The 25,499-nt window shown below is 33.2% G+C and overlaps 1 protein-coding gene across 1 annotated transcript in view; it reads right to left on the bottom strand.

Moving 5' to 3' along the window:
• Positions 1-3,401: 3,401 nt before the first annotated feature.
• LOC128170792 (tyrosine-protein kinase JAK2-like) overlaps positions 3,402-25,499 on the bottom strand; it is a 91,981-nt gene continuing 69,883 nt past the window's right edge. The window contains exons 16-25 of the mRNA XM_052836560.1: positions 25,234-25,352; positions 24,702-24,874; positions 24,127-24,396; positions 21,915-21,958; positions 16,340-16,491; positions 12,624-12,810; positions 12,233-12,357; positions 10,854-11,026; positions 9,931-10,212; positions 3,402-5,084 (exon numbers count right to left, since the gene is read on the bottom strand). Of these exons, the coding sequence (XP_052692520.1) occupies positions 5,054-5,084; positions 9,931-10,212; positions 10,854-11,026; positions 12,233-12,357; positions 12,624-12,810; positions 16,340-16,491; positions 21,915-21,958; positions 24,127-24,396; positions 24,702-24,874; positions 25,234-25,352 (1,556 nt within the window). The 3' untranslated portion in view covers positions 3,402-5,053. The remainder of the gene's footprint in view (positions 5,085-9,930; positions 10,213-10,853; positions 11,027-12,232; positions 12,358-12,623; positions 12,811-16,339; positions 16,492-21,914; positions 21,959-24,126; positions 24,397-24,701; positions 24,875-25,233; positions 25,353-25,499) is intronic.

The raw sequence follows: 25,499 nt of genomic DNA, 5'->3' as shown, positions 1-25,499 counted from the left end.
TCAGTCACCCCGACGGCAAAACAAATGGATGTGTTTATTTCATATAGTAATAAATATATTATATGGGTGGACACTTAAAACCTTGGTTCAGTGTATGAGTTATGCTAAGTTTGGTTGCAATTCGCAAAGTGATTATAGAAAAGTGGAATTTGTACATGATTACGGATCGAGCAGAGGGGTGAATCAAACCCTGGTCAAAATGTGATGACTTATTACTAACGCAAACAATGCAGATGAACACATAAAAATACTGTAAATTCGTCAAATGATCGAAGTGATAACTATTAAATTGACAAAAAATTGGTAGAAATAATGCTAGTTTATTATATCATATTGGAGAGTCAAATATTATATTCCAAGAAAATGTTCAAAAGTAAGAGGCCCATTGGCCACATCACTCACCTGAGGAACAATAGGTACGATAAAATTAGCTTAATGGAATCATAATACAAACTATCTGGACAATGTTGTATACATGTAGATCCTGTATAAATAAAAATCCATTTTCCCCTTTGATATTCTTATTCCTATTATCATTACTCCCTTTTCTAACAGGATAATTTTATAATAATAACACATGTTGATCATTGCAGTTCTCAAAAAAAATCCTAAACAATTGTTTATGTATAACCTACATCAAACTCTTGTGACCCATAAGAATTGTTCGGGGGCCAAAGTATACACAATTTAAAAGAATCACTCGGCTTATAAATTTCTTAGAAAAAGATTTTTAAAGATTTACTCTATATATTCCTATGAAAAGATTCGACCCCATTGCGGCCCCACCCTACCCCCCGGGGTCATGATTTTCACGATTTGGAATGTACATTACCTGAAGATGCCTCCATACAAGTTTTAGCTTTCCTGGCTAATTAGTTTATAAGAAGAAGAGTTTTAAATATTTACTCTATATACTTCTATGTAAAATTCGACCCCCTATTATAGCTCCACCATACCCCCGGGGATTATGATTTTCATAGCTTTGAATCATTCTACACTACCCGAGCATGCTTCCACACAAGTTTCAGCTTTCCTGGCGAAATGATTCTTGAGAAGAAGATTTATTAAAATTTTCAATAATTCCTAATTAACTCCCCTTGAAAAAGGGCGTGGTCCTTAATTTTCAGAACTTTGAATCCCCTTTGCCTTAGGGTGCTTTGTGCAAAGTTTGGCTTAGGTAAGCTAAAAGGTAAAGATGAGATTGTGTTTATTTAAGGTATGAACCCACCCCTTTCTCTCAACTATTCAATTAAAAAAATTCTAAAATGTTGGGATATTTTTATTCTCGGACATATTTTTTTTCTTTCTGAGTATTCGAAAAAAAAATCTCGTTTGGTTGTTTTTCTATAGAAACCCTTATAATAATGCAAGAAATTATTATATCATGACTTTTATTTAAGTACAGGAAATCAATTTTATCTTGTACATGTTGTATTGGTAAAAAGTTATGTGGTGTTTTGCAATACCGAAAGAGCGATAACTTGTGACGGGAATTTTCTACCGAGGCGCCTTTGTACTTCAAATGAACAAGTCGGGGGGGGGGGGGGGGGGTTATACGCGTAAAATGATTATAATAGGATGGATAAGTTACTGAAAAATTAAAATATTAACAAATCTGATAATCATTTCAAACGATGTATATTTAACATAACATTTATTCATGAATATATTGTTTTAAACTGCTATATACATATACATGTACGTTCCAAAATCTTTTGTTTTAGAACTTCATTGCCCATCATTTTATAAAATTTTCACAACCCCCCCCCCCCCCCTCAAAAAAAAAATTTTTTTTTTTAAAATGGTGGGGAGGTGGTGGTGGTGGTGGGGGGGGGGGAGTTACTCCGAACATTGTTTTATATAAAAAGAAATAAAAGTCCCAGTTGGGGGCGATGAGGGTAATCTACAGGGGACAGAGGCGTACGAGGACTGACAATTCATTTAAACGACAAAAGTACAATGTCATATTTTTAGATCATATCTTATACCGTAAAAAAATCTTTTTCCAACTGAGTTTTCTATCTGCCGATTAGTTTTGAAAATAAATAAAAAGTTCCGTGCATTTGTCACTTAAACCTGTTTACAAAGCAAAGTTTTTCTTATCTCTGTATCCCGATTACATGTATAACTCTATGACTGACGCTTTGAATGATCATCAGAAATGCTTTACTAAAGCATTGTAAACAAGAGGCCCATGGGCCACATCGCTCACCTGATCAACAATAGGTATGATAAAATAGGCTTAATGGAATCATAATACAAACTATCTGGACAATGATGTATAATACGTGCAAATAAAAATTCATTTTACCCATTGGGTGTTCTTATTCTTATTATCATTAATCCCAGGATAATTACTAACAGGATAATTTTATACTCATAACACATGTTGAGCATTGCAGTTCTCAAAAAAATCCTAAACAATTGTTTATGTATATGGGATATAAACCTACATCAAACTCTGAACCCCTTGTGATGCGCAAGAATTGTCCAGGAGCCAAAGTCTACACACAAGTCTAAGCGGTTTATAAAGCGTAAACTGCCCCAAACCATTTTATATCGTATAAAACAAATAAATATTGAATTAAATATTGAATTCATTCCTTATATATATATATATATATATATATATATATATATATATATATATATATATATATATATATATATATATATATATATAAAGTCACAGTGGTCGGATAAAATATAGAAAACTGAAATGAATAAAATCACAAAGTCCGAGTAAAACATAAGCACTTTCATTTTCATTTTCAGATGTTTTACAACTAACCAATATATATATGTAAATGGTGTAAAATTTAAAATTTAAATTTTAAGATTTATTCTTGACGTAGGCAACATTCTTTATACGATATAACATAATTTTTTAGCCAATCAGGAAGCGCGTTACAACCAGAATTAAATTATATATAAAATTTAATTCTGGTTGTAACGCGCTTTCATAATTAAACTCGTCATTTTAACCTTTGAGTACCCTGTGTGCGTTACAGTGTTATAACTGCCGTAGCTTTCAACACACTTTACAAGCAAAAAATAAATTTAATGTAAATATATATATGTAAATGGCGAATTCAGGGGGATGCTCACCTTGTTACACTCGCTCAAGTACTAGTACATGTATATGCTGAATAGAAACTCCCCCAAAACTTACGAAAACGATGCTTTGTGCCTGAATGGTACATGTTATTCTTCAGTTCCCAGAGAACAACTTGATAACATCCGAAAGCTTTACCAGCATAGAAAGTCCAATATTATTTTGTACATAAAACTGACAATAAAATGCAAAAATCTAGCACAGTTAGGCCATCATCTTGCACTCTATGCTAACGTTTGGGCTTTCAGCACAAATAGCCCATATGTTAAAGATAAGTTTAGAAATCTTTGATTTTAAATTTTTAATGTAACACCTGTACAAAAAACATAAAAATATATACATGTAAATCCTTCTGTTACACATACAGAGTTTTAATTAATGCATAAATGCTTCCAAAAGTTGCTTTGCATTTTACTTGAGAGGCAATAACAATTTATAAATTTAAAATGTAATCATTAATGCATAGAATATTTTTAAGATGCAATGCATGAACATAACAATAACCATAATATAATAAAGCCAACCACAACATGAATCGTAGCTAGCTACAACATGAATCGTAGCTACATGTAGCTACAACATGAATCGTAGTTAGCTACAACATGAATTGTAGCTAGCTACAACATGATATTTATAATGAGTGTATACATGTAAATAGACACCACATCATCCTCTTCCTTATAAGCTTCTTAATGACAGAGTGCTGTTAGAAAATACAAATAAATCCCACAATAATATAAACATGTACCATATATAGCAGATCCCCCATTGTTGTGTCAACAATTACCATACCAATAAAACTGACTCTCTGTATAATTTTTAGTAAGAGAGAATTCAAACTTACATACATAAATCCTGCAGCCTTTCACAAGAAAATTGTGTCTACTTATAGCGATGTTAAATGATTTTTAAATAAAATCTCCATAAAAAGCAGAAAACTCCTTTTAGTATATGCACTGATACCATAAAAAAATCATCACCATTACTGACTAGTGACAAAGATAAAATTTAAAAAAATCATGAACAGTAAAACACGGTTATAGCAAACACGCTTATAATGAATTGAAGCTTACAGCGAAGTTATTTTTATTCCCCGTGACTATATTACATGTTGTAAACTTAATGTATATAACAAAATTACACATATTATAAAATAAAATCACCCATCACTGCCACTTCCTTATAAGGCTAGCTTGTTTTACTGTTTATACAAGATGTTTGTGAATATTTATAGTTTTTGATATGAGAAAATGAGAAATGTTGGATCATGCATGCTACCCTATCAACTGAAGTGATACAACAATAAACAGATACTGTAACATTACAATTTTCCTAACAGTTTAAACATTTAAATCCTGTTTTATCCCAATATACTGTATATGGAAAGGTTTTCATGTTGGAGCATATTTACATTAAGGGAGGAAAAAGGCATTTACATAAATATTCACTTCAACAGCCTGCCAAATCACTGTACTTGCCATCTTATCAGTTCTTTGTTATACATGACAGTATAACTTTTTTCGATGGAATTGCATGATCATACTAAAATAACCAAGTTATAGATAGAGTCCTGATATCTTTTATTACTACAACATGAAAGTATACCTGTACAATTTGTTGTGCATGTACTTGCATTTACACAGTGGCATATCTCAGTGTCTCATAGGTTTCTCCCAATAACATATAAAACATCCACTAATCTGTCTGCCATTATGTATGTGTCCTGGTAATCACAAAGCTTTAAAATTCCAACATCTGCATCCTACATGTATGTTAATCCAATACTACAAACAAGGGTGTGCATGTATGTACATGTCCAGTTGAATTGAAATGTAAGGTTTTCATAGCTCCCACATACAAGACACTGTGAGTATGACACTCGAGATCAATTTATTATCTATTCCAGCTATAATGACAGATGTCATTTTAATTCACAGTTCACGCTTTGCCGAGCATTTCTTGCAATTGTCTGAAAAATAAAATTTACAAAACATAAAGATACATGCATTGCTGTCTCTTTATAAGTCATGATTTTGGTCAACTTCTATTTTTCTGTTTTTATTGCTTACAGTGATTTAGGAATGCATTTCTAATGATCAAATGAAATTTGAGAGTCAGTCTTAGAGTTATAAGCAAGATACAGGACTCGCAATTCTTTCTAATGTAAAAAAGGCTCCTGCCCTGTTTTTGTTTACATATAGGTTCAAAATGCAACTACCTGGTATGTAAAAAATCTTTTTCAGGCTGGTTTGTCTATCTTAATTCTTATTCATTTTAAGCATAAATAGAAAATTCCCAATGTTTAACACATTCATTTTAGGTCTAAAACTGGGATTTTTACCTCCACATTCAAAATGAAAACAAAGGCTTTGTTTACATAGCAAAGATTTGTAAGCTCTGTAACTTGCTTATTTCTCAATGAATGACACTCAAATTTTGGTTGCTCATTAATAATGCTTAACTGAAACATTGTAAACATTAAAATTGGAAAAATAATTTTGACCAAAATTGTGAACATGCCCCTTTAACTGCAACTGTTGATTTAAAAAATGAAAATGACTGTCAATTGAAAATTAAAATCATTGATATATACTATACAGTATTTTATTTCATCCTTAGAACAAATTCGTTATAATAGTTATAGCAAATTAGCTATAAATATCATTATTTATTCAAAAAAGACTAAATAAGATTAATGCTTAAAAATACATTATTTCGATATCCAGATTAATAATATTGAAATTTAAGGATCCATGTTAAAGAAATTCATTCAAACTTATATGTCAATTGCTATAATGATTATGTACTTTAAATATTTCAAAGAAATTTGTTATAAATGTTTTAAATCTTGTTATTTTTCAGCTCTAATATTGGAACTCAATATCTATTTTACTATATCTATAAATTCCTTTAAAACATCAGAATTCCCTATAACCGTAAAGTTGTGCGTAAGGAATTGTTAAAGATTTTGCCTAAGACTCTATAAAACTGTACCAGAGAAATATCTATAAACAATCTGCTTTCACCTTTGATTGGCATATCTAACATACAATGGATTCACTGTTTCAGTAACATTGTTTTACAGTGTATATTTTTTAGGTTTATGTATACATATTTGTCTGATACGTATATATGGTGTATACGGTACTACAAACAAGAGGCCCATGGGCCATATCACTCACCAGAGGAACAATAGGTATAATAAGATCAGCTTAACGGAGTCATAATACAAACTATCTGGACACTGTATTATAATACATGTAGATCCTGTATACAAAACAAGAGGCCAAGGGGCCACATCGCTCACCTGAGCAACAATTGCCTTAATTCTGATCAAATTAGCATTACAGTATCAACAATATCTTGACAACTGAGTACAGTAGATCTTGCTAAAAAAAAATTGAAAATCTGCCAATTTTTATCCACCTCTTATTTTTTAGTAAAGCCCCTTTTGTTGTTGTACCTGTAAGAAGATTTTTCTCTATTCCTATAAACCCCCCCCCCCCCCTCCCCATTTCGTGGCCCCACTATTCTCTAGGGAATCATGGTTTCATCAAACTTAAATCTACCTTTAATCTCATAACCTGTGCTTTCACACTAAGTACTGAGTTTTGGACCGAAAACTTTCCCAGAATATTTTTAAGGATTGTAAAACTTGATCCCACAATTGTGGTCTCACCCTACCCCCGGGGACCATGATTTGAACAAACTTGAATCAACACTTCCTGAGGATGCTTCCATTTTTTCTGGCCTAATAAGTTTTGAGAAGAAAATTTTTAAAGATTTTCTCTATATATTCCTATGTAAAACTTGATCCCCCAATTGTGGCCCAACCCTACCCCAGGGGACCATGATTTGAACAAACTTGTATCTACACTACATGAGGATGCTTCCACTCAAATTTGAGCTTTCCTGGCCTAATAGTTTTTGAGAAGAAGATTTTTAAAGATTTTCTCTATATATTCCTATGCAAAACTTGATCCCCCAATTGTGGTCCCACCCTACCCCCGGGGACCATGATTTGAACAAACTTGAATTTACACTACCTGATGATGCCTCCACTCAAAGTTGAGCTTTTCTGGCCTGATAGGTTTTGAGAAGAAAATTTTTAAAGATTTTTATCTATATATTCCTATGTAAAACTTGATCCCCCAATTGTGGCCCCACCCTACCCCCAGGGGCCATGATTTGAACAAACTTGAATCTACATTACATGAGGATGCTTCCACTCAAATTTGAGCTTTTCTGGTCAATAGTTTTTGAAAAGAAAATTTTTCAAGATTTTCTCTATATATTCCTATGTAAAACTTGATCCCCCAATTGTGGCCCCACCCTACCCCCGGGGACCATGATTTGAACAAACATGAATCTTCACTTCCTGAGGATGCTTCCATTTTAATTTGAGCTTTTCTGGCCTAATAGTTTTTAAAAGAAATTTTTTAAAAGATTTTCTCTATATATTCCTATGTAAAACTTGATCCCCCAATTGTGGCCCCACCCTACCCCCGGGGACCATGATTCGAACAAACTTGAATCTACACTTCCTGAGGATGCTTCCATTTTAATTTGAGCTTTTCTGGCCTAATAGTTTTTGAGAAGAAATTTTTTAAAGATTTTCTCTATATATTCCTATGTAAAACTTGATCCCCCAATTGTGGCCCCATCCTACCCCCGGGGACCATGATTTGAACAAACTTGAATCTACACTACCTGATGATGCCTCCACACAAGTTTAAGCTTTACCGGCCTAATAGTTTTTGAGAAGAAGATTTTTGAAAAATACCAACAAATTTTCAATAATTCTCAATTATCTCCCCTTTAAAAAGGGCGTGGCCCTTCATTTGAACAAACTTGAATCCCCTTTACCTAGTGGTGCTTTGTGCCAAATTTGGTTGAAATCTGCCCAGTGGTTCTTGAGAAGAAGATGAAAATGTGAAAAGACGACGACGACGACAACGACAACGCCAACGACGACAGACAACGGACAAATTGTGATCAGAAAAGCTCACTTGAGCCTTTGGCTCAGGTGAGCTAAAAAACATTTTTTTCACCCTGGAAATTCTTATGTTTTTAATCAAGTCCCTTTTCTAAAAGGATGATTTTATAGTCATATCACCTGTTGAGCATTGGAGTCCTTAAAAAGATCTTAAACAATTGTTTATATATGGGATCAAACTCTGAACCCCTTGTGAGGCCCAAGAATTTTCCAGGGGCCAAAGTCTAAACAATCTTAAAGAATCAGCTGTGTCAAAATGCTTGCATATAAGTAAAACCATATATTATAACATTTCAGTTTTTGTGAACAATAAAATGTTTTTCTTTGTAAAATTGGATCCCCAATGTGACCCCACCATACTCCTTCAGATTTTGATTTGAAAGAATTGAATCTACATTATCTAAGGTTGCCTTCAGTAAAGTAACAGCTCTTCTAGGCAAGGGGTTTTTAGAAAAAAGATATTTAAAAAATGTTTCTATTTATATCCCTACTATGTATTTTTTTTGCCTCCCCCCATGTTGTGACCCCATACTACTCCCAGGGATTATGACATGAGGATGCTTCCACACAAGATACAGCTTTCCTGGCTGATTAGTTTCTGAGAAGAAGATTTTAAAAGATTTACATTATATATTGCTAAGTAAAAAATTGATCCCCATTGTGGCCCCACCCTACCTCTGGGGGTCATGATTTGAACAAATTTAAATCTACACTACCCGAAGAAGCTTCCACACAAGTTTCAGCTTTCCTGGCTGATTGGTTTCTGAGAAGAAGATTTTTAAAAAAATTACTCTTTATATTCCTATATAAAACTGTGACACCCTATTGTGGCCCCACCTTACCCTCGGGGACCTTGAACAAATTTAAACTTGAATCTACACTATCTGAGGATGCTTCCACACAAGTTTCAGCTTTTCTGGCTAAATGGTTTTTGAGAAGAAGATTTTAAAAGATTTACACTACATAATCCTATGTAAAAGTTTGACCCCCCCCCCCCCCCTCCATTGTGGCCCAACCCTACCTCCGGTGACCATGATTTGAACAAACTTAAATCTACACTACCTGAGGATGCTTTCACACAAGTTTCAGCTTTCCTGGCTGATCAGTTTCTGAGAAGAGGATTTTTAAAGATTTACTCTATATATTCCTCAGTAAAACTTGGACCCCCCCCCCCCCCCCCCCATTGTCACCATACCCCTGGTGACCATGATTTGAACAAACTTAAATCTACAGTTTCAGCTTTTCTGGCCGAATGGTTTTTGAGAAGATTTTTGAAAAATATAAACAAAATTTCAATAAATCCTTAGTATCTCCCCTTGAAAAAGAGCGTGGGCCTTTATTTTCACAAACTTGAATCCCCTTCACCCAATGATGCTTTGTGTCAAGTCTGGTTGAAATCGGCCCAGTGGTTCTGGAGAAGAAGTTGAAAATGTAAAAAGTTTAAAGATAGGGTTTTAGAGAAGAAGTAAAAAATGTGAAAAGACGGACCGACAGATGCCAGACAACAGGTGAATAAAAACGCTCACCTGAACCTTCATATCAGGTGAGTTAAGAATCAATTTGTGTCATTTTAGTGGCTGTCTTAAAATTAAAGCTCTAAACAAATCAATTGCTATAAGCTATGTAGAACATCTACAGTTGAGTATTTTATATTTGCGCTTTATCCTATTTTATAAAAAGGTATTTATATTCCCTTGGTAAGCCTGGCAAATAAATACACCATTTCAACTCCTTGAATAAGTAAATAAAAAAATCACACAATATAGATATCTTCTATCTGTATATATAAATGTAGACATACTTTGATAGATATACTTACAGACACCTAACAAAGATTTGATTGAACGGGGGTCGTTTATCTGCCTCCCATTCCCAGCACTTCTGCATCAGGTCATACACCTCGTCATGACAACCACTGGGTTTTGTAAGGCGTCCCCCTTTCTCCAAGTAATAGTAGGTCACTTTCCGAAGTTCCTTGTCTCCCACATCAAAGATCTTTGGTGTTTGGCCCTGACTGAAACACTCCCACAATACAACACCGAAGCTCCACACATCTGTCTTGGATGAATACTTTGTTTTATCAATGACCTCTGGAGCACACCTTCAAAATAAGAACAAAATTACTTCAGTTATTCAAATGAGTTACATGTAAATGTGCTTGTAGACATTAAAGCTGCATAAACATGTAAAAGATGAACTGTTTGTCATCATTCTCTTTTCTTACCCTTAGCTATTTCTTTAATCTTTATACAGTAAAACTTGTTTAGTAAGAACACGGTTATAGTGAATTCTCGGATATAGCGAAGATTTTTGGGTGTCCCCTGTAAAATTCTTAAGAAATCTTTGCCAAATTTTACGGTTATAACGAATTCGGATATATCAGATACAGCGAACTGATTATAAAATCCTGCAGACGTGAATAATAACGAAATTTTACACTTTTATAACGATTTTGTTTGCAGTTAAAAAAGTTTGCACTACCATTTTATCAAATAGTTCGAATGAATGTTATTTCATTCTAAGTCTCAAATTAGCAAAATTGTAGTCTGGTTGAAGGAAATATGTATATAGTGAATTCGCTATAGTTAATTTTACAAATTTGTTATATGGATATAACGAATTACGGATATAACGAAGTAAATCCTTTGGTCCCTAAGACTTCGCTATAACCAAGTTTTACTGTATAAGCCTCTGACTTCTTTTCCTTCTTAATCAATCATTTGAACTCGCCACCTAACGTACCACATCAGCGGTATGAAGTCCTGACCCTTCCTTGTGTAGTAGTCTTTGTCTCCTGTCATCAGTTTGGAGAGACCGAAGTCAGCAATTTTTGCCATGTAATCCTTGGTCAGCAGAATGTTTCTGGCCGCAAGGTCACAGTGAAGGACCTTGACTTCTGACAGGTACTCCATGCCCTGCAAATTTAGTGTTATAGATTTCAGACAAGTTATGAACTTTACAGAATGTTTTAAGATGCCACAGGGTAAAGCTTCTGTTTTTCAAGTGACTTTCAGATAAGTAGATGAATCAAACACTATTATGCTACCCTATTGGATTCTAACTAGAAGACTTTAAATTTTAATGGATGAAAAGCATTTATGAAGACTATGCTTTGATTAACCTATAACTTTAGTACCAGAAACTTTCCAGTTAGCATAAAACTTTAATTCAAGCTTATTGGAAACCCCTTACCTACAGGCATTGATTTCTTTCATTTTAATCCAGGTCAAAAGATAAATTTAAAGAGATATGCTACAACCTTCACAACTGGCAAAAGAACATGGTCCAAGGTCACTGCATGCTCTTTACCCAAAAGACCTGTTTAAGTGATGGGAGCCAGATAGGGCTAAGGGGAGAGAATGTATGCTTTCAACTGGCAAAATCTTTTTTTAAATGTGGTGATATGACCTTGACCCTAAACCTTGAAACTTCATTCAACCTTTGACCAAAGGCATTTTGTGGATAAAGTAAGAGTCAGATTGGATTAAAGGAGGGATTATATGATCCAGACAAGGATTTTTCACATAATTACACTATGACCTTAACCTAAAATCTAAAAACTTTACCCAAAGGCACTCTGTGGGTGAAGTATGAGCCAGATTGGACCATAGGGAGAGAGTATATGATCTGGACAAGGATTTTTTCACATAATTCAGCCATGACCATAACCTTAGACCTAAAAGCTTGGTTCAAGGTCACTGCATACCCTATATCTAAAGGCACTCTGTGGGTGAAGTATGAGTCAAATTGGACCAAGGGAAGAGAATATATTATCCAGACAAGGACTTTTAACATCATTCAGCTATGACCTTAGGTTTAGAAACTTGGTTCAACCTTGGGCCACATTAACATCAATATTTTGATTTTCATCCTGATTTGCAAAAAATATGAAGGATGTGTGGGTGGATTTTATTTATTTTTTAAAATATCTATGTCACTGTTCATGTTCTTGAGAAAAAAGAAGCGGACCTGAATTTACCTTGATTTACCTTAAAAGAAAGAATGTCATGATATAGAGGTAAGGAATAAATACCATGTTTATTAGTCTTTAGGAAGGGAAAATGATTAAGAGGCCTGATACCATGGACAAGTTTTAAGTAGCACTATTCCAGACAATTTACCTTGACAATATCTATCACTATGGCAATCAGTCTAGATTCTGGTACCCGGCCACCACTGGTCCTTGTCTGGTCTAGGTAGTTCTTCAGCGATCCATTTTCAACATACTCCATAATCATCATTATATCTGTTTAAAATAAATTTCTAATGTACGGTATACAAAATCATGTATTTGTATACAATATATATTAGAGTCACTAGCTTTAAAAGATATTAAAAAAAACAAATATATATAAACTTATAAGGATGACTTTTTGGAAAAAAAATGTAAACTTGTAGGAAAATTATAAATCTTCCCCCCTAAAACCCTTTCCTGTCCCTTCCAAAAATAAAAACAAACAAAAATCACAACACACATTTAGATATTATTTATTTAATAATTGAAATCTTTACCAGGTTTTTTGGTAAATCCATGTAACTTGACAATATGAGGATTATCTAGAGCTCCTAGAACATCCACTTCTTTGAACATCTCCTTCTCGATCATATCTCTCTGCATGGCTTGAAAGACTTTAACTGCAATGGGAATGTCTTTTCCTTTGAGAGTGTAAGTGCCCCGCTTTACAGATCCGAAATGTCCCTGCCAACAAAGGATAATTAAATTTTTAAATAAAGGAAACATGGAATGAAAGAGAAATAGACACAACACTACTGTATTTAAATTGTATTACTAGTACATAAATATTGTATGCTGGTGAATTAACTAAAAACAACATATAAAGAATATACTAGTCATTTTGAAATTCAATATTTTACCATTTAACCAGATAGTGTCTTATGGGTGAAAATAGCTTACACAAATTGTGACTCTTACATATATAAACTCATACATAAAGAATTCCCTCTGCAAACCAATGACTAAGAGTTTTAAACAAGAGGCCCACAGGCCTTGACAGTCACCTGAAAACCATAGCCCTTAGATTGACATGTCAGGGTCACATGTTTGGATTTTAAGCTTAAATAGCTTAATTTTGAAGTCTAAATCCTAATCTGAGACTCCTCTAACTGTTAACCAGCTTTTATTTATTGATGTTTGAAAAATATACATTCATGAAAATGTGGGTGTGTTCAAGAGTCGGTGGAATCTCAAATTATCAATACCTTAGCTCCAAGGGCCAAAAAATGTGAAATTTTGGTAAAAACAGGCCTTTAATATTCAATTATTTGTTATATTCATAGTTTCATTCATAATGCACACAAAATGCATACTGCTTATTTCTACAAGTATACAATGTACAGGATATTAAAGTATATTTCCTATAATAAAACACATATTAATTCAATATCGCCAAGTGACAATATACTATGTAGTTTTCAAGATGGAGTTAATGGATGAATCACAAAAATTAACGGCGCACCTTTAGTTACAAGAGGCCCATGGACCTCTTTGCTCACATGAGCAACAATAGCGATTATGATAATAAAATTAGCTTTTAATATGGAGTAATATACAAAATGTCTGGACAAAGTAGTAGAATAGATCCTGTAAAAAAGATTTTCATATTTTTCTACAAATATTCTCAAGTAACACATTGAATTCCTAGCTTTTCTAACAGAATGATTTTTATAGTCATATTACATACTGGGCATTGCAGTTCTCAAGAAGATCTTAATTAAACTGTTATATATATATATATATATATATATATATATATATATATATATATATATATATATATATATATATATATATATATATGTATTATTAACCGATACCAAACTTTGAACCTCTTGTGGGGTCAAAAAGTTGTCCAGGGGCCCCAGTCTAAACAATTAAGAATCAACGACATGTCAAAATGCTTGCATATAAGTACAAAAGCACATATGAATAATGCATATTGTGGCCCCACCCTATCCTCTAGAAGGATGATTTGAACAAACTTGAATCTACACTACCTATGGCTGCTTTCACACAAGTTACAGCTTTTCTGGTCGATTGGTTTTTGAGAAGAAGATTTTTGATTAAGGCATCCGATCCATAATAGCCTCAGATTCAAAGAATCTGGGTGCACAGATAGATATGTATGGGCTTAATACTCAGTATAATTGGACAACATTTTCCTTTTGAGTGTCAATATGTAAGAGTGGAATGTGTCCTAATTAGTGACCTTTTCTTTTTTTGAAGAGTTGTCCCCCTTTGCTTTTATTCTATAAAAATTAATTCTAAAAAAATCTACACGGTATAAAATTTATTTTCAATAGTTTTTGTATTCCTTATGATAAAATACATCTTTCCACCGAAGCATTTTTTGATATTCCTAGTAATTACTTTTTTATTTTTAAAAATGTCTTAGTCTCGATAGACCTTTATGCAATATTCATTACCGTAGTTAATTACTGCTTAGTTAAATATATTTTAATTTTGAAAATTTCACTCGGTGAATCTTTTTCTACTCGTAAATGCTTTAAATAAATATCAAAGTATTAAATGCATGATGGATATTCAAGGTTGGAAAAATTTGGTCCTAATATGGATCAAATACCTTAAAGATTTGTCTCTATATATTCCCATGTAAAAATTTGACCCCCCATTGTGGCCCTTCCCTTACCCTCGGGGAACACGATTTGAACAAACTTGAATCTAAACTACCTAAGAATGCTTTCACACAAGTTACAGCTATTCTGGCCCATTGGTTCTAATATACTAAAATACTATATACTAAATATTTTTGAGAATGATCAAATTTATTTCCTATGTAAAAATTCATCCCCCCCCCAATTATAGTTACATCCTTTTATATTTGATTTTTAAAGATTTTTCTTTCTATATATATATATATTACACTACCTGAGAATGTTTCCACTAAAGTAACAGCTTTTCTGCTCAATTGATTTTCAAAAACAAGATATTTTCCTTTACATCCCTATGTAAAAATTTACCCCCCCCCCCCCCCCATGGTGGCCTTCTGGGATTATGGCTTGAACAAACTAGAATCTACACTACCTGAGGATGCTTTTACACAAGTAACTGCTTTTCTGGCCAAATGGTTCTTGAGAAGAAGATTTTTAAATATATTTCTCCTTCTCTCTCTTCTATTTGACCTCAAATTTTGGCCCCATTATATCCCCTGGGATCATGGCTTGTACAAACTTTAATCTTTACTACCTGAGGATGCAAATACTAGCTTTTTTAAAGATATTTCTCTATACAATTCTTCTATAAATATTTGACCCCCAATTATGGCCTCAATGTACCCCAAGAGATCATGATTTGAACAAACTTGAGTCTACACTACCTTGTAGTGGTATGAACTTCAACATAAGTTGCAACTTTTCTGGCCATTCAATGTTTTGAGAAAAAGATTTTTCTCTATATATTCCTACGTAAAAATTCGCCCCCTCCCCCCCCCCCCCTTGGCCCCACCCTACCACCGAGGATCATGGTTTGAACAAATTTGAATTTACACTACCTGAGGATGCTTCCACACAAGTTAAACGTTTTCTAGTCAATTGGTTCTTGAGTAGAAGAATTTTACAGATTTTTCTCTATATAATCTTATGTAAAAATTCGACCCCCAATTGTGACCCCACCCTAACCCCAGGACCATAATTTGAACGAATAATCTACCCTACCTTAGGATGAATTAAAATATCAACAAATTTTTAATAATTCAAAATTATCTCCCCTTTCAAGTGGGTTTGACCCTTCATGTGAACAGAATTAACTCCCCTCTATCAAAAAATGCTTTGTACCACGGTTGGTTGAAATTGGCCTGCAGTTTTGGAGAAGAAGATGAAAATGTGAAAAAATTACAATGATGACAAGAACGACTGACAATGGACAAATTTTTATTAGAAATCTCTCTTAAGCTTTTGGATTAGGCAAGCTAAAAAAACCCAATCATTAAACATAGCTATTATTTTACTAATTCAAAGGTAATTTAAAGGTAATTCATGCGGTTGCGTCAGGCATACATGCATATAAACTTAATTCAAAATGTTTGATGTTTTTAATGATGCAACTTTTATATATATTCTAAAATATCAAGTGTGGCATCATAATTTTTCAAACATTTCAGATTAATCAATGCTAACAGCTGCAAGACAAGCTAACCTGGCTTGTATACAATGTAATGAATCATTTAGTTCTATAATTCCATTATCTCTACCTTTCCAATGATCTTTTCTTCCAGTCTGATGAGATTTGTGTTGATCATGTACTTCAGATTATCAGAAGCGGGTAACTTCTTATCATCTGGTGGGACTGTTAATTTCTCTTTTTTGGGTTCAGATACTCCAGGGGGTACATCAGGGGGTGGGTCTGAAAGAAAGTCATGCAAATTCAACCTTTGGTCCACTCTTTAAATACTTTATTCTATAAAAGAAAGTCCGCTATTGTGAAAATATGAACTTAAGTTGTCAAACTACCCGTATTGCTTGTGGATTGGAAAAAGAAAATTAAATTTAAAACATAGGTAATCACAGATTACAAAGCTCACCGAGACAAGGCATCACCTTTATGAGGCATCACCTTTATTAGACCACTTTTATCATATTATATGAAAATCAAACTTTATGATCTTTATGATATTTATGGATATTGTTTCGACACAATATCGTAAAAATTGTAAGATAATCATACATTCATTTAAAACGATATTATAAGACACCATGTTTATCAATACAATAATACAAAATACAATTGCTGTATCCTATGATACTTACAATATATATCATATAAAACAATAAAATACCATAACAAATAATGATGCAATATGATATTGTTACATATAATATGACATTGTATCATGTATCATTGTATTTGATCACATAATACAATACATAATATATAATATATGATACAATATAGTATCATTAATACAATATCATATTACATAATACATCACGATATCACAACATATTATTATAATATCATATTGCATAATGTAGTATGATATTTTATTTGTCTGATACTCTATCATATTTGATACATAATATGATTTTGTGTCATATGATACAATATAACTTGAAGCAACATTGTATCATATCATATTATACAATATCATGTGATATAGTAAAATATTTTATAATACAATATCATTATATACAATATTGTATCATATGATACAAAACTATATATATATTACAATATCATATAATACAATTTTATGTGATATAATAATATACTATATATGATACTACATTATATATTGTACAAAAACGTATCATAAGATACAATATAAACGATTGCAATATCATATGTAACAGTATCATGTGATAATATAATATATGATACAATATCACATTATATAATATTGTATCATGATATCAAATACTATACATAACAATATTATGATACAATATCATAAAATATAAAACAAGGGCACCACTAAGCAGAGCATCCCCTCGTGACCTGAGTTATTGTGTGGGGGATGCATTATATAGGAATATATAGTTATGCAAATGAAAATGAGGAGACAACATTCTTCTCCATTACTACAAAACCTTTTTTTCTATATCTGATCTAAATCCAAAAAATACGAAGTTGTTGATTTGAACTGCTTACTTTCACTTTGGTTTCACAGAAGCAAAGCGGAAGTAGTTATTGTCGTACATAAATTTTCCTTTTTAAATTGTTTTATTTTAACAATATATCAAAAAGTACTCTACTAATTGACTTAAATTGACTTTTACTATGCCAGATAAGTATACAAAGTTTGATAAATATCCGTGCAAATTTTATGGTTTCCTTTTAAACTTGTTTCCAAGCTGGACACACACACACACACACAGCAGTGTTACAACGCACTTTGAAAAATTACGCACTTTGAAATTTTTTTTCAAAGTGTGTTAATTTTGGGACCAAGTCAACACACTTTGAAAAAAAATGGTTTTTTTTCAAAGTGCGTAGATATCGTTGATATTAACGCACTTTGAAAATAAATGTTCATGGTTTAGTGAAAACAGTTGATAGGTTTATATACAAGAAAAGATTGTTTTAACCTTGTTCAGCTTAATGTGATATATTTTAAAAAGAACTCATTGCATTGAAGCAGTTTCTAGATGAAATATTTTTTTCTTTTATCCTAAGCTATTAAGACAATGTCGACAATTTACACCAAAAAAATTCAGGAGGTTTGAATTATCCAATATCACATAAACTTCATTGCTTAGCAACTGCATGTCCTTTTTTGAGTGTGCAGCAAATTTACCTCTTATCTAGTATACTAGTATTGGGCTATGCCCGAACGAATATGATTTATATATATGAATAATGGAGATCAATGTATAATATATTTCAACTGGCTTATTGCAAATATGATGTGAAAAAAGGATACCTGAATTCTGTTTATCAAAAACAATATGATCTCCGAGAAGATCAATGCGACAAAATTAACCCACATCCTAATGCTTGTTTTTTAATTTATAATAAGTTAATGTTCGTTAATGTTAATATTCTTTTATTGAAGTGATTTATTTGATAAGAATACAAAAAGAGGGTTACTGTTGAAACACATAGATTCTTTAACATACCAATGGAGAAATTATTGTTCGGCCAGCTCGTTTTTTTAATAACACTTCATGTACTTATACAGAGCATATTTCTTTCTCCGATCTTAAATGTTTACCCAAAGTTACTGAATATCATATGTTTTGGAAGGAAAAATGAGGCGTAAGGGACCTTCTTTTTGTAATCAATTAAATGATGCACTGGTATTTGACCTGTAACTTTGGTTAACCCCCACCCCACCCCCATCCCTATTCTAAATACGTTATATTAGATTCACGAGTATTAACAAATCATCATACTAACAACAAATTAGAAATTCAGTTCCAGAATTTGTGATGTAAAAATATTTTTTCAAAGTGCGTTAAGAGTGTCGATACTAAAAAATGTTGATGTACATTCATAACGCACTTTGAAAATTTTTTTCAAAGTGCGTTGATTTTGTCCAAAATTTAACGCACTTTGAAAAAAATTTTCAAAGTGCGTAATTTTTTTAAGTGCGTTGCCACACAGCAGCGATGCTATATCCCCTTCGCAACAAGTTGCACTAGGGGATAAAAGATTGATACAATATCAGTTGCATCATATAATTTTTTACAATATATAAACAAATGATATAATATTGTATCATATAAAACTATAGTGTATCATATAATACAATATATATCATAGGAATCATTTTATATCATTTAACAACAAACTTATCTATCAAGCAGGTTTGAGTGAGGTAGGAGATTTTTTTTAGCATCCTTGATAACGGAGATCAGGCTCTGCATCTGAAGCTACCTCTGCGATTCATTTATAATATAGTTAAATCAACTATGCAAGCTATTATCTATTAAACATGTGACCTGTTCCAAAGAACTTAACCTCATCTAGCATCTGAAACCTATGGCTCAGATTCAGCATTCAAGCCTGTCCGGTGCATCAGTATTATAAGACACATCATCTATGCAAGTTTGGTGTAATTAGGACCAGTAATAACTCAAATATAATCTTCAGAGAGCATCTGCTCCAAAAACTTTAACCAGCCCTTAAAACCATAACCTAATCCAGCATCTGCAACCTATAGGTCAGATTCAGCATTCATGCCTGTCAGGTGCATCAGTATCATAAGACGCATCATCCATGCAAGTTTGGTGAAGTTAGGAGCAGTCATAAGTAACTTTAGATCTAATCATCAGAGGGCTTCTGCGCCAAAAACTTTAACCAGCTCTAAAGACCTTATCCTCCTCCAGCGTCCAAAACCTATGGCACAGATTCAGCATTCAAGCCTATCTGGTGCATCAGTACTATAAGAAACATCATCCATGCAAGTTTGGTGAAACAAGATATCTGAAAGCCAATGCTCACTAGTGATACCCCCGCTCTGATGTGAATATCAAAAATAAGCAAAGTCGACATTTAGCAGAAAGCTGGCATCTGATTGGTACAGAAATATATCCCACAATATGGCATGCCTAAACAAATAGTGTGTTAAAATTTCAAGCATCTGCGATAAATAGCTGCTGAGAAATCTTTGAGAAAAATTTGTTTGAAAATTTTGACTAAAAATAAACAAAGTCATCATTTAACAGGAAGTTGACGTCTGATTGGTACAAGAATATATCCCACGATATGGCATGCCTTAACAAACACTGTGTAAAAATTTCAAGCATCTGCGATAAATTGCTGCTGAGAAATCTTTGACGAAAATTTGTTTGATAATTTTGGCTAAAAATAAACAAAGTCATTATTTAACAGGAAGTTGACGTCCGATTGATACAAAAATATATCCCACAGAATGGCATGCCAAAACAAATAGTGTGTAAAAATATTAATTTCAAGCATCTGCGATAAATAGTTGCTGAGAAATCTTTGACGAAAATTTGTTTGAAAATTTTGGCTAAAAATAAACAAAGTACTCATTAAAAAGGAAGTTGACGTCCAATTGGTTCAAAAATATATCCCACGACATGGCATGCCTTAACAAACACTGTGTAAAAATTTCAAGCATCTGCGATTAATAGCTGCTGAGAAATCTTTGACGAAAATTTGTTTGAAAATTTTAGCTAAAAATGAATAAAGTCATTATTTAACAGGAAGTTGACGTCCGATTGATACAAAAATATATCCCACAATATGGCATGCCTATACAAATAGTGTGTAAAAATTTCAAGCATCTGCGATTAATAGTTGCTGAGAAATCTTTGACGAAAATTTGTTTGAAAATTTTGGTTAAAAAATAAGCAAAGTCGTCATTTAACAGGAAGTTGACGTCCGATTGGTACAAAAATATATCCCACGATATGGCATGCCTATACAAACACTGTGTGAAAATTTCAAGTATCTGCGATAAATAGTTGCTGAGATAAATGCGACAGAAATTTTTGTTACGGACAGACAGACAGACACACAAGGGTAAAACGGTTTACCCCCTCTCCTTCGGAGCGGGGGAATAATTAGGACCAGCAGTAACTTAGAAATTGTTATCAAAGGGCTTCTGCACCAAAAACTTTAACCTGCTCCAAATACCTTGACCTCCTCCAGCATCTGAAATTCAGGGCCCATATTCAGCATCAAAGTCTTTCAAGTCCATAAGACGGTCCAGATGCATCATCCATGCAAGTTTGGTGAAGATATGACAAGTAATAACTTTGATACAGGACCTGCAACAAAAACTCTAACCAGGTCCGGACGCTGACGCCAACACCAACGGCCGAGTATAGCATAATTAAGCTCCCCCGACTTCGTCTCGGTTAGCTTAAAATTAAACAAGTCAACCTTCCAGTTTGAATTAATTAGTATCTCTTAATTATGCTAAAAATATAAGTTAAAAGTTAAAGTTAAATCCTTCTCCAAGCCAGGAAGGCACATAGGGCCGGTGCTTATCTCCTGTTTCCGTGGTGCTAAGCAGATGAGAGTCATAGACTCCCCCTGGATGGGACACCAGTCCACCGCAGGTTAACCCCCAGCGTAGCCAGTACCCAATTTCAGCTAGGTGGATTGAGACAATGAAGATAAAGTGCCTTGTCTAAGTGCACAACACACAACTTCAAGTGACCACAGAAGGGTTTGAACCAGAGACCTTTCAGTTACTGGCCTAACGCCCATGACCACTGAGCCATGTGCTCCACAAAAAATAAAAAATATAACCTCTTTGTTAAATGTTTAGTATATACTCTTAATAGTATTCAACAATGTTTGTTAAAAATAAATTTTAATCTACAAAGATTATTTCAGGTAAAAATTGTTACCTGGCACCCTTTGTTCTGGTTCCGGGTAAATTTTTGCAAACTCCCTAGAAACAAAATAGAAACAAAATACTGATCATAAAAGTGGAATCATAAGCAATCTTTAAATACAGATAGCTACAGAACTGTAGCTCCATAGGACATTTGGGTTGACGGACATCGGAGCTACAGTTCCATCCATACAAAAAAACTGTATTAGGACAGCATTTTTTTATTTTTAGGTTTACAAACCACAAAATGAAAAAAAAGAATCACTTTTGACCACCAATTTTTTTTTTTTTTAGGTTTACGAACCACAAAAATGTAATGTTCTGTAGGAGGTAAAATAAAATTTTTATGACATCACCTTTCTTTAAATAATATAATAAATGACAACTTCATGATAGGGGTGTGTGACGTATTGCATCAAGTGTAGCACGGGAAAAGTATGGCATCTATGTAACATATCACTGAAATAGTGCAATGGAATATTGGACATCCAGATTTGACATAACATGAAGCAATGTTTATTACGGGCTGCCAGAAGGTGTCCGTTATTTGATATACAATTAGATATTGTAACTGCGTTTCTGCGGGATAGTCTTTCTTTATAGAATTAATATTATGCTTATTTTTATGAATTGAAAGTAAATTTGCATGTAGAAATATGTTTTATGCCTTTAAAAAATATTACATATTTTATGTTTTTACTCGTAAATGTAAATTAAGTCATATATAGACTGTCGTGTTAGGCGTGTTTTTATCGAGACATTATATGGGACATACAAACGACCTGAATAACATAAAATTTTATATATATGATATATTTGAATTTCTATGTTCTACGTCAAATAAAATGACTTCGTGCATGAATTATATTTCCATGTAGTAGAAAAATATCATGAAATGACATCCATATCAATTATTTAGGCAAAAATATGAGAGACCTGAAAATTTGAGCCGACCTAGTTAACTTTTAATACTTTTGAGAACCTCATGCAATCAAATAACCATGATTATCTTCATAAACTGAAGTTTAGATAAGATTTATAATTCTATTTAGAAAAAAAATTATCCGGCATATTTTTTACCGTTAAATTGGCAGCCCATTTGACGCTTGAGTCAATATGTTTTCTTGTTTGGTCATTTTATAGGGATAGAGTCATTTATCATTATAAGAATCTTTAGTTACAGTTGTATCATTATGTTATTAACTTTTTAGTTAGGTACAAATAGTTTGCCAATTTATTTGTTAATAGAAATCTTTGTTACCAATGAAACAAAATTTAGCCTCAGTTGTATACCTGTTGCGAGTGGTAAAATGCAAATATAAGTAATAAACAATGATAGTTTAGTGAACATGGCGTTATGAATAGCAACTGCTCTGATGGCATACATTGATTTCCATGATGCGCTAGCGCGCATCATGAAATATGCCAACAGAGCAATTGCTATTCATAACGCCATGTTCACTAAATAACGTTGTTTATTTCTTTTATTTCACTTTGGCAGATGGCAGTGAAACCCTTTGATATGTGTGGGCCAAAAAAATCACATGCATATGTATGAATTATGTTTCTGTGTATCTACGATGATGATCTGTAAATTATCAATGCAGGGATTTTTTCATTTTTCTCTGATAAACACATATAAATGTACAGTGTAACATCTTTATTTCATAAAAACTTGATATATATTGTGAAAAAAAAGAGGAAAAAAAAGTGGTTGATCTTGGCATTTTCCGCCAACACGAGCAAATTTCCGACTAAACTGGGCCATAATAAATACAAACCTAAATTCAGTGTGAACGTTTTCTCGTGCCATATTTGACAGAATGTTGTTACTTTCTTGATCCCAAACCCAAAAAATCTCGATCCCGTCAAAAATTTGCTGTCGGGGAAATAAGAGATCTTTTATGTAATTTTATTTTTTCCCCTTAAACTCAAAAACCAAGCAGCGGTTTTGTAACCCTAAAAATAAAATTAAAGGCCGGAAATCCACAAAGGCGTTGAGCTGACATTTTCTTTTATATTGATAATAATGGTCAATAATTTGAATTTCTGTACTACGGTAATAGTCGTATATCAAAAAACATTAGAATAAAAAAGTAAATTAATTATGTTTTGTGCTGCTTTAAAAACAAAATTCAGTATATTTCCTTATAGGATAGGTAGTGCTTTTATTTTATTACACATACACATGACACATAATCAACTTAATGTCTTTAAATTCATACCTGCAACTCTGACAAGCCTCATTGAAATCTGGCCTTTCTTCTGGCTTGAATTTCCAGCACTTCTCCATGAATTGATAAACCAATTCTGGACAGTGGGTTGGTCTCTTGAGGCGTTTTCCCTCCTCCAATTTTTTGAATCCCTCCTTGGAGAAATTGCTGCACAGAACCGGTGGCTTGGCGTGAGTAAAGACCTCCCACATCAGAATACCATAGCTCCATATGTCCCCCTTGGTTGTGAATTTTCGGTTGGCAATACTCTCCGGAGAACACCTTGATATGGTTCGCAGATCAATTACTCATAAATCATATTTCAAAAAGTTGCGAAAGTATACATAAGAGTTAAATTATTCTGGTAAGTGGTAATGAATTTGAACAAGTTCAGCCAAGAAAAATTGCTGAAAAGAAATGTTTGAAATACCGTTAAGCAATTTCAGTGTTTTCTCCATGCATCCTTCATTTCTCAACACTTTCCTCTATGTATAGCCACAAGTATATATCTTAAGTTAACATTCATAGCTGTACACCTTAAGCAGGTTATACTGTGTAATTTTACATAGTTCATATTATAAACTGACCACATCAAAGGGAGTTCTTTGCCAGTGGATCTCGTGTAATAGTCCTTATCTTTTTGCAAAATCTTTGCCAACCCAAAGTCTGTAATCTTGGCCACCAGTTTATCAGTCAACAGAACGTTTCTTCCGGCCAAATCACAATGGATGACTCTCATACTGGCTAGGTAGGCCATTCCCTAAAATAAAATTCCCAACGACTTATCATAATACATGTTTCTACAAAATCATGTTCTCTCCATAAGTCCACAAGTCAGTTCCAAGATGCCACATTGAAAATGTTACTATACACCAGTCATTTTTACAAGAAAAATACATTGCAACCATGCTTGAATGAGCATCCTAATATTTCTTTATCTGGTTCCACATTATCATATCAAATCAATGCATTTTGACTTGTTTTGAATGAAAGCCATAGGTGGTGTTGAAGAAGTGCAAAAGTTTGAGCAATTGGAAAAATAGCTTCAGTTTTGTTTCACTCAATAGTGAATCATTTCACACATTTCAAATGGTGGCCAGATTCAGCCACAATTCCTACCTGAGCCACGTCACTTATCATCTTCATCAATCTCCACACAGGAAGGTAGGTGTTCTGTTTCCTAAATTTTCTAAGGTACATGTTCAGGGCTCCTTTTTCAACATACTCTAGGATCAACACTAAATAGATACATCATGCATCAAATTAAAGAGGCCCATTGGTTAAGGTCATTTTAAGACAGTTAAAGTATCTTCTACCTCTGGACATGAAGAGTCTGTTGAATATTCACATGTACTGATAGAATGTGATGTGATTTTAAAATTAAT

Source organism: Crassostrea angulata, chromosome 1 (assembly GCF_025612915.1).
Source record: "Crassostrea angulata isolate pt1a10 chromosome 1, ASM2561291v2, whole genome shotgun sequence".
Taxonomy (NCBI): Eukaryota; Metazoa; Mollusca; class Bivalvia; order Ostreida; family Ostreidae; genus Magallana; species Magallana angulata.
The sequence above is the reverse complement of the archived record's forward strand: the minus strand, read 5'-3'. Positions and strand labels throughout refer to the sequence as shown.